General features: G+C 44.0%; 1 protein-coding gene across 5 annotated transcripts in view; it reads right to left on the bottom strand.

Annotated features, from left to right (window-relative positions):
• The window catches only part of Ctnna3 (catenin alpha 3), a 1,468,839-nt gene that overhangs the window by 1,374,224 nt on the left and 83,477 nt on the right, over positions 1–11,138 (bottom strand). For all 5 annotated transcript variants that reach the window (XM_021173456.2, XM_029482772.1, XM_029482775.1 and 2 more), the window contains exon 3: positions 5,799–5,991. In XM_021173456.2, the coding sequence (XP_021029115.1) occupies positions 5,799–5,991 (193 nt within the window). The remainder of the gene's footprint in view (positions 1–5,798; positions 5,992–11,138) is intronic.

The raw sequence follows: 11,138 nt of genomic DNA, 5'->3' as shown, positions 1-11,138 counted from the left end.
AAAAATATTAAAAATCAAAAAAAAAAGAGGTAGCAATAAGACTGATGTCTAGCTCCTCAAAGGATGCTGTGGAGTCCAGAGGGTAAAGAAATCGTTTCTTCAACTTGCTGAAGAGAAGACATTTCCAACTTAAAATGATCTGCTCAGAAGTAAAACATAAAAATGTTTTTGAGGGTGGCTGCTTCTAGGGCTGGTATTGATGGAGTAAAACATGCTGGGCTGTTGCTTTCGCAGATAACAGACAAAACATATCAAATAGCCATGGAGGTCACACGGTAATGATAGAAAGCCAGCAGAAGCCAGACATCTGGTATTAGCTCTGATATCTGATATCTGAGAGATACTACTATCATGTGGCATTTCTTCTGAAGGTAAAAATCTCATGGAAGAGGAAACTACAGGTAGACAGAACTTTGAACCACACATGAATTTTACCAAAAAAAAAATCCACAGCATGCACTGGGGCAATGCTGATGATCCAGTAAGTACAAAATATAAATAAATAAACCTTTTTTAAAACCTGTACTTTTCTATTAATTGTAGTCGTTGCAAGAATAGAAACCTCAGTGCTCAACAGATTTGGTCAATGCATCAGATAATCCTTTGAAATGCCACAAAGCCCACCCTGTGAAACTACAGACTGTATCCCAAAGACTACGAGTCTGTGAGACTGAAGGTAAAGCCAAGCAGGCTTCCCTAGAATGTCAGTCCAGTGTGTAAGAATTTATTGAGGAGGCCACAACAGTGTGTGTGCCGCCACAAACACGTGTTGTTATTTAACAAACCACTAGGTAGCATTAATGTGTGTGGCTTAGAAGTGGGACCTGCAGAGTGTAGGGAAGTACTGGCTATTCAAAGGGAGTATATAGGCTACAAGGAAAACATGCAGCCTATACAGTTAAGCCATTCTTAGATAATATCTGTGTAGTTTTGCAGTTAATCTAAAACTATTTGGATGGAATTTCAGATTTAACTTCTTGCTTGTGTCCGGGTGTATGAGTACTTGGTGAACTGCAAAGTCACAAATAACTGTGAGCAGACTGCCCAGCATTGGGACCTCCTGCTGGATCTCTGCCCTCTGTCCATGTCCCACCTCTCCTTTTATTATCTACTCCTTTGTACTCACCACATCTCACCTTCTACAGGCACATTCCTTAGGGAACACAAATGTTTGCATTTTTTTTTATCATTTTCGGCTTGTAAGTAAAGCCACTAGAGGCCGTAAAACAGAGAAGGGCAGAATCTCATAAGAAGGCTGAAATTATGCTAAGTCTCTGTTGGAATTTTTATGAACTGCTCTCAGAGGCCTTCTGGAAAATAAGTCAGTTACTACGTCAATAAAGCCACCCTCCACTTCCAATCCTTTGTCACCTGCGCAGATACCTCACATTGATTGGCTGCTTCTCATTAGACCTTCGAATGCCACTGGACAAAGGCCCTTTAAGAGAGGGCAGAGACTATTTAAAACACGTTTCCAGTGTCACACAAAGTCAATGCATTATTAGGTCAGAATGCATTCGAGCTTTGTTTCGGCTCCACCACTGAGCTAACATTCCTCCCAGGCTGGGGGCACAATGTTCTTCTCACTGTGGCTCTCTGCTCCATACAGAAAGCATTCCTCGGATTCCAGGAGCATATGCTAGCTCCACGCTTTCCTCCCACACTGCAGTGGGAGTGGTTCCCTTCCACTGTCCAAGGAATTAGAGCAAGGCATTTCAACGAGTTTATCTGTTGTGTGCACCACATGGGACGAGTGTGTGTGTGTGTGTGTGTGTGTGTGTGTGTGTCAGATGAGAATAGAAAACCATGAATAACTTACTGCATGAGCCTAGTACCCAGACTTCTCTGAGAATTTCTTTTTTTTTAACTGATAGATGGATGAATAAAGAAAGCGAAATATATGTCTGTGATTAGTCTTTGTTTTAAAAGAAAAACCATCTGTGAGGTAACCCAGTCACAAAAGAAAACACACAGTATACACTCACTGATAAGTGGATATTAGGCAAAAAGCTCAGAATACCCATGATACAACTCACAGGCCATATGAAGCTCAAGAAGAAGGAAGACCAAAGTGTGGGTGTTTCAGTCCTACTTAGAAGGGGGAATAAAATAATCCCAGGAGGTAGAGAGTGAGAGGAATTGGGAGGAAGAGGGGGGCAGGATCAGTTATGGGAGGAGACTGGGGAGAGGTACAGAAGAGTCAGGATATTGATATAGCAATGGGAGATCGGGAACTGGGGAGAGCCACCAGAAAGTCTCAGAGGCCAGGAAAGTAAGAGGCTCCCAGGTCCCAGTGGGGATGACATTAGCGAAATACCCAACAAAGAGGAGAGAGAACCTGTAGAGACCATATCCAGAGGTTAGGCATGGATCCCCAGTTGAGAGATGGGGCTACCCACCCATCTCCAAAATTTTAAGCCAGAATTGCTCCTGTCTAAAGGAAATACAGGGACAAACAGTGGAGCAGAGACTGAAGGAAAGGACACTCAGAGACTGCCCCACCTAGGGATCCATCCCATATGCAGCTACCAACCCAAATACTATTGTGGATGCCGGGAAATTCTTGCTGACAGGAACCTGATATAGCTGTCACTTGAAAGGCTCTGCCAGAACCTGACCAATACAGATGTGGATGCTTGCAGTCAATCATCAGACTTATCACAGGGACCTTAATGGAGGAGTTAGGGGAAGGACTGAAGGAACTGAAGGGGTTTGTAACCCCATAGGAAGAACAATAATGTCAACCAACCAGACCCCCTAGAGCTCCCAAGGACTAAACCACCAACCAATGAGTGCACATAAAAAGACCCATGGCTCCAGCTGCATATGTAGCAGAGGATGGTCCTGTCAGGCATCAATGGGAGGGGAGGCCCTTTGTCTTGTGAAGGCTCAATGCCCCTATGTAAGGGAATGCTAGGACAGTGAGGCAGGAATGAGTGGGTGGGTGGGGGAGCACTCTCATAGAATCGGAGCGGGGGAATGGAATAGGGTGTTGCAGAGGAGAAACCGGGAAAGGGGATAACATTTGATATTTAAATAAATAAAATAACCAATAAAAAATAAAAAAAATAAAATTTAAAGAAATGTTAAAAAAAAAAAAAAAGAGCCATTTGCCACAACCTAAAAATGGAGGACATTATGCTAAGTCAAGTGGCCCAGCCTCAGAAAGAGCTCCAGAGAGATGGCTCAGCAGATGAAAATGGGTTGTCCTACAAACCAGAACCTAAGTTAGGGTCCCAGATCCCACTGTGGAAGGCAAGAACCAAGCCCCAAAAGTCCTCTGAGTTTCACACACATGCCACATGCACACACACACACACACACACACACCCTACACACCCTCACACTCCACATGAACCTGCAATAATAATTAGTAAAAATAATAATTTTCAAAGGAAAAATGAGGGAAAATTCAAATATAGTGATTACCAGGACATGGTAAGGAGCTGAGGGAAGAGAGGAGATGGGGGTCAAAGGGCATCAAGTGTCAGAAAGGGAGGTGTGCAGAGTCGGAGCTCAAATGCATGACAGGGCTGAGTGACATCACAGGAAGAAGCCTTCCTGAGCAAGTGTGTGGTTGGCTGTTCTGTCATCCAAGGGTGGGAGGGGTAAAACCATAAGACGAGAGCCACATCCATGTCCTCCACTAGAAACCACTTTGTAACATGGATCCCATAACACCATGCTGTGTGCCTTAAATCTATACAACAGAATTAACTGTAAGAGGTATGAAAGCAAGAATTACAAAATTAAGCATAATCCCCTGCATCATATATTTAACCTAAAGCTGGCTGTGACCAGTATGTTTATGTTGGTTAGGAAATACCATCACACATAAAGAGACAGACAGACAGACAGACAGACACAGAGACAGAGACACAAAAAAACAGAGGGAGAGATAGACAGAGAGACAGACAGAGACAGAGAGGGGTGTCCATGAGGTAGTTTGGACTGGCTAAGAATGTGCCATCCTTCAACCACAGGCTCTTAAGTGCTAACTAAGGGCCTGGCTCTTTATAGTTTTCTTAAAACTGTACTAGGGTTTAGGGGAGAAAAACATTTGAACATCTCAGGGTTTTTTGTTTTTTTTTTATATATGAAGCTGAACAAGAAAATTCAACTTTGTTTTCACTCCCCCGAACAGTTGCAGCAAAGTGATAGGCACAAACCATCAATTAGTGCCCTTAAAGGTATCTTGCATATATCTTTATGGGAAGTGGCTCTGCGGATATAGTGGTTCCTGAGCAAGTGTGAGGATCTGAGTTCAGATCCCTAGTGCCCACATCAAATGTAAACGAAAACACGCTGTGTGTGGCCATGCGCATCTGTAACCCAAGCTCTAGAAGGCTGAGACAGGCAGTGCCCATGGGTTTGATGGTTGGTAGGCACCCAGCCAAAACTGTGAGATTTCTGTGAGGTCCAGATTCAGTGAGAGACCCTGTCTCAAGATAGATAGATAGATAGATAGATAGATAGATAGATAGATACTTGGTGTTCTATTGCTGTGAAGAGACACCATGACCAAGGCAACTGCTATAAAGAAAAACATTTACTTGGGACTGGCTTACAGTTTCAAAGGTTTTAGTCCATTATCATCATGGCAGGAACCATGGCAGCATGCAGGCAGACATGGTGCTGGAGAAGCTGAGAGTTCTACATCTGGATCTGCAGGCAGCAGGAAGAGACTGTGTGCCACACTGGACATGGCTTGACCTTCTGAGACATTAAAGCCCATCCACTCCAGCAAAGCCATGCCTACTCCAAGTCCAACAAGACCACACTTCTTAATGTGCCACTCCCTATTCAAACACATGAATCTATGGGGCCATTCCTATTCAAACCACCAGAAATAGATCGATAGATAGACAGATAGGTAGACAGACAGACGGGCAGACAGACGGGTAGGCAGGCAGATGGACGGATAGATAGATAGATAGATAGATAGATAGATAGATAGATAGATAGATAGATAGAGTAGGTGAGTAGATGGGTGGGTGGGTGGGTGGATGGATGGATGGATGGATGGATGGATGGATGGATGGATGGATAGATGGATAGGAAGGAAGAACAGAAAATTGACAGGAAGATACCCCAGCATCAACCTCTGGCCTCCGAGTTTGTCTGCATAGGCAAGAACAACTGAACAAATGCAGCCCCCATTGGCACAAAGTACATTTCTTAAATCTTTTCTTCAACATGCTGCAGGTGAGACATATTCTTCAGGGGTAAAAATCGACTGTTGTGTTAATCATAGTAAAAATATCAAAAGGCGGAATGTACACCTTTATTATACAATATAAGCAATGCACACCATGGATTGTGTGTGGTTTATACAAAACCTTACTAAATTAAAAAATATATATATATATATATATATATATATATATATATATATATATATATATATATATTGGTAAACCTATGCTTCCAAACACTGAAAAGCAAAAATTCTATTTCTGAGGCCGTCGGGGAGGAAGTGTTTCCTAACTGCTTACAGAGAACTTTATATAATTCATGGCATATAGGTGAAGGCATCGTCCACACCATCAGCCTCTTTTCGGTTATTAGGGGGAGCTGTATACAGAAATCCCATAGCCAGAGAAGAGCCAGGACTGGGACTTCACCTTGGAGCTGCCTAACGAGCCACTCTGCCTCCCACAGCTCACTCGCCCGCTCTTCACAGCTGTGTGCAAGACTCATAAACTCAAGCCCGCAGAGCAAAGCATTCACAGATCTGCCGCAATAACCAACACCCTAAGGATAAGCAGTTTGCTTCTGACCCGGGGCTGGATACTCACTCTCTTTCCGAACTTCCTGGAGTGCAGCTGCCAGCTCTTCCTTTAAAACCGTGGCTTCCTTAGCAATCATCTCCCCCTTGTCTAACAAATTCCAAGTTGCTTCCTCCACAGAAGCTAGAAGAACTCTGGCTCTCTTTGAACGTCCTTTCTTCCTGTTGGAAGGATTCTGCGGACAATTCACCAGGGTAGTAACCTAAAATTGGGAAAGAAAGAAAAAAAAAGCGTAAGGGACTTATTAAACATCTTGTAAGGAGAACCCAGTCTTGAGAGATATAATAGCTCAAAAGAGACAGAATCATGTCTCGGTAACAAGACTCACTCCAGAGACTGTTGTTATGTCCCCAAGAATCAAGTCATTCCTTCAAGGGCAAGCCACTGGAATCCCAACTGAAGACTGGAACGGAGAGTCACAGTTATTAAATCTTATCAAGTTTTACTACTAGATGAAGGCCTGAGAGGACCATGGTGCGTCATATACTTACTGTGGAAAAAAATATAGATGTTTAATAAGGAAGGGAAAAACGGAGGTGGGCAGTACACAGCTGGTGTGGCTCAGTGGTTAGGGTGCCTGTCAGGCACGCATGAGGCCCTAAGTTCAAGTCCTACTACAGGTCATATCAGGGGTGGTGACAGCACACACCTGTTACACCAGCCCTTGGAGGGTGTAGGTAAGAAGATATCAGGAGACCGAAGTGGTAAGATAAGATGTTCAAGGCCATCACCCATGACATAGGCTTGGGGACCATCTGGGGAAAAGGGGTAGAGAGGGCTAAAAGACAGAGGGAGTGGAAGTCTGCAGAGAAACATTGTTTACTGGGTGTGACAGGCAACCTTGGCTACACACACAGGTGTACAAGATCAAGTTAAAACAAACTCCCAGCATGGATGGGAAGGGCGTCACCAAGTTGCAGCCCTAGTGCAGGAGCTGTTAGCAAGTGACAGGCTGGTGAGAGAGAGTCAGTTTTCTTCAGATTTCAGGCTATGAGACCATACTCCTAGTACATGGCCCTACCCCAATCGTGGATAGGCATCACCAAGTGTACTGGGTGTGTTTTTAAAACAGAGAGCACATGAAGCTGGGAGGGGAAAGTAGTGGGACTGTAAGGGAGGAACTGGAGAGGAGAGAATGGAGGGGAGGGAGGCACTGATCCAAACATAGTATATGTGTGCATGAAATTCTCAGTTTAAAAGGGGGATAGAGATATGTAGGAAAAAAGTCCATAGTATTATTTTATGGAAAATATCCATTGCTTCTCTGTTTTCAATGAAACCTTGGGTCCCAGCTGAAGTGTTGGGACAAGACTTTTATAAAGCAGAAAAAAAAAAAAAAAAAAAAAAAAAAGCTTGTATCCAGTGTGTGAATTAGGAGAGGACTGGGGCTCCTACTGAAATCAGGGCTCCTCTGATGGTAAGGCAGCGAGATGCTTAACTAGATGGAATCTTCCCACATTATGTACACAAATGAGACCCACTGTACCCCATAAATACACACTATATATCATATACACGTATATGTGGATATATATGTATATATGTATGTATATGTGTGTATATGTATATGCATATACACATATATATATGATGTGTATATCATATTTTATGTATGAGATGGGTAAAGCCCTGGATGAATATGCCTAATGACCTGAGTTCCATCCTTGTAGTCAGAGTAGAAAAAGGGGCCCTGAAGTCTGACAGTTGACCACAAGCACACTGTGGCACATGTGCCCACATATGTTATATATACATGCATGCACACATGCACTAACAACAAGTAAAACCTTATAATAGGGGGGCTGACTATGCACATCAGTGTGGCAGATACTCAGGAAGCAGGGACTACATCTATCTCCAGATCCAGCTCTATAACTCTTGGGCATCTACCCAAAGGGCTCTACATCTACTACAGATATGCTTGCTCATTCAGGTTCATTGCTGCTCTATTCATAATAGCCAGAGACTGGGAACAACCTAGATGTCCACTAATGGATGGATGGATAATGAAAATTGGTACATTTACACATTGTAATATTACTCATCTGTTTAAAAGATGAAATTTTCGGATGACCCCCCACCCTGCGCCATCCAGCACAGGTAGGGCAGAGCATCCTCAAGACAACCCCCACCAGGCCAAGAAGGCACCCCACCTTCCAGGAGCACCCCAGAGATGGCTCCCACCAGGCATCATGCAGAAGATACCTAGAGACCCCTGGTTACCACTAAAATGAGCAAGTGGAGAGATGGAAGAGAGAGAGAAGCAGAATGGTATGTGTATCAGAGGCTCAACTGGAGAGTAGAGGGTAGTGTGGAACAGCCTGGTATGAGCCGCTTGCAATGCCACCTGAGGCCACAGTGAGGTCCTAGCCCATGCTGCTGCAGAGCCCTATGTCTGGGTCCATGGCCCTGCAGCAGTTGGGATCTGGGTCGGTGCCCATGGCCCATGTTACCGCCAGAGGAAATGCAGCCATAACTGGTCTGGACTCTCACCTGGGGCCATATTGGTGTTCTGGGAAGCAACATAGAGCTGGCCCTAGTTGCAGGGGCCCAGGTGAGCTGATTCCAAGGGTGTGAGCAAGGGACAGCTGACCCTGCCTCTCACCTGGGCAGCACAGTAGAGCTGGCCACGATGGCATGGACAAGCAAGAGTCAGACCTCAGGGTATGAGGATGGGAGAGCTGGTCCCAATCCCTTGCCTGCTGCAGTATTAGGGTGAGCTGGCCTTTCTCCTCCCCTGGACAGTGCTAGAGAGCTGACCCAGGTGGCATGGTGTGGGAGAGCTGGCCCTGATGTTTTGAGCACAGGAAGGCTGTCAGGCTGACCAACTCAGTTACCATCAAGGGCCAGATCCAGGGCTTTGAGTCAGTCTGCCCCAACATCTACACCATTTATGAACTGCTGGAGCACATGAAAGAGCTGCTCCTCCCAAACCAAAGCTGCAGGATCTCCATGACACAGGGCAACAGCAGGACAGCTGAGAGGAGCCCCAGCGAGGAGCCAGTGTTGATAGTGTAGCAGAAGCCAGAGGCCTTGGACCATTGGTCAATGATTCACTGCAAGAAACACTTGCAAGAAAAGTTGTTTTGGCCAAAAGGGTGTATACTGTGGGACGCACTGCAGCTTCCATGGCAAGATTTGTTTGGGTTTTTGTGGGTTTGTTTTCTTGGAGGGAATGGGGAGGTTGCAAAGGTGGATATGGAGAGATGGGGAGAAGAGCGGGATTAGGGGCCATGATGTAAAATTCTCAAAGAATAAAAGTTTAAATAACAAGCTTTTTAAAAAATGAAATTTCCAGGTAAACAGATGGGACTAGAAAAAAAAGTCATCCTGAGTCGGGTACCTCAGACCTCAAAAGACAAATATTGTATTTTGCCTGCCTACGTGTGGATGTTAGCTTTGCAGCATTTGATAAGTGTGCTTCCAGCCATATAGCTACAGAGGCAAGGTATAGAGTAAGGGCTTAGGGGAAGTGGGGGGACCTCCCAGGGAAGGGGAAACAGAGAGTTATGGAGATACGGGGGAGGGTGGGGCTGCAGAATTAAACGGGGAAAGAGAAAGAAGAGAGGAATAAGGGGGTACAGGGAGGAACATCTCACAGTAAGAGCCATTTAACAGAGCTTATAGAAACCCACTGCTCTAGAAGCTTCTTGAAACATATACAGAAATGCAAGAAATCAAAATAGAAAGATCAAATAATGAGAGAGAGAGGAAGGGGGAGAAAATCACATTAACCAGTAAGACTATGAAATGGTTAAATAAGGTCCAGGGGTGTTTTCTTCTTTGTTTTTTTGTTTTTTGTTTTGTTTTTGTTTGTTTCTTTGTTTGCTTGTCTTGATGCATAACAAGACACGGTGCATATATTCTAGTCTGGGCACAATAAGAATACAAAAAACTTGGTCACCACCATCCCTGTCAAAGGTGCTTTCTTTGAACCCAATCTTATCTTGCTCCCAGAGCCTCCACCTCCCCGCTGAGTGATGTATGATGTTCACAGCACACTGAAATGCTTCCCCTGCAGCTGAACTGTATCGCTGGAAGATGGGGAAAAGTCTGAGGTACCACAGAGGTTCTCACAAACACCAAAAGGCAAATCTCTCTGCTCCCGTGTGCAGAACGAAAGGGATTTGTCTAGATTAAGACAAATTGTGACACCCTGTTTAAAACTTCGGTTTAACGTGAAGAATGAGCGTCGTCTGTCTAAAAGGTTCCTTCCCACCACAAGTTCCTCCACTACTGTTTGACTCCTCCAAGCTAGCACCAAATGCTTCCCACAAGATACCCTAACCTTTGAAAGTAAAATGAGCATCCTAGAAATGCTTTGTTCTTTACAGTAAATGCCACGGAAGTGTAAAAAAAAAAAAAATGTGAACAAGAACATTGTATAAGAACATTATGCTTATTTAAAAAAAAAGTAACTGCAGCTTGTAAACTGTTCACTTGTATAAGCTGTTTGAACCTAAATCTTCTCTCAAAACACCCCAATATAGTTATTTGATATTGGCTAAAGTTAAGCGACGTTTCTAATGATTCATCTTAGCTCAGACACTGGAAAGGCTTGGCCATCCTGTGTGGAAAGAGAAGACAGCTGAACTTTTTTCTCACCTCAGTTCACCCTAAAGGCTGTCACCTCCTCCCATCAATGGCAGTGACTCACCACAGCAGAAGTGTCTCATGGAGGAGGTGAGGGGTGCGTGTGTTATTTGAAAAGGTCGCCCCGTCTCCGAAGGAATACCAGCAACCAGTAAAATTAACTTCCGCACGTTCTGTCAAGTGGTCCCTGTTTCTTTGTTTTCCTTTACAGTACAAAGAGCTAGTTCTATAAAGACTTGGGTTTGAACCAGCAGCAAAAATGAGTCCTACAGAATCCAGTATATTTTAGCGCCTTTGTATTTTGCCACAGATGCATAACCTTACCTCTTCCCTTTTTGTTAGGAATTTTAGGGGATTTTTAAATATGGAGAATCGCTAGGCTGGCAGCTTTATTGAGCAAGCTTGGGCTTGTTCACTTATTTTTAGTATGTCAACCTGTGCTTTGCTATAACAGTAATCCCATCAAAGATAAAGGAATGTACATGCATAGATGTACTGGAATACCATAATTAAGTCCATTATCTTTGCAGGTTTTGTTGTTTTGTTTTGTTATGGTTTTGTTTTGTTGTTGTTTTGTTGTTGTTTTGTTTTGTTTTGAGGGGTGCGTTGTTTGCAGGGGGTGTTCTTTGGTTGGTTGGGTTGAGTTGGGTTTGGGGTTTCGGTTTGTTTGTTTGTTTTCAGTTTTTTTTAATTAGGTATTTTCTTCATTTACATTTCCAATGCTATCCCAAAAGTCCCCCATACCTCCCCCCCCCC

This window comes from Mus caroli, chromosome 10 (assembly GCF_900094665.2).
Source record: "Mus caroli chromosome 10, CAROLI_EIJ_v1.1, whole genome shotgun sequence".
NCBI lineage: Eukaryota > Metazoa > Chordata > Mammalia > Rodentia > Muridae > Mus > Mus caroli.
This window is presented reverse-complemented; position numbering and strand designations above follow the sequence as displayed.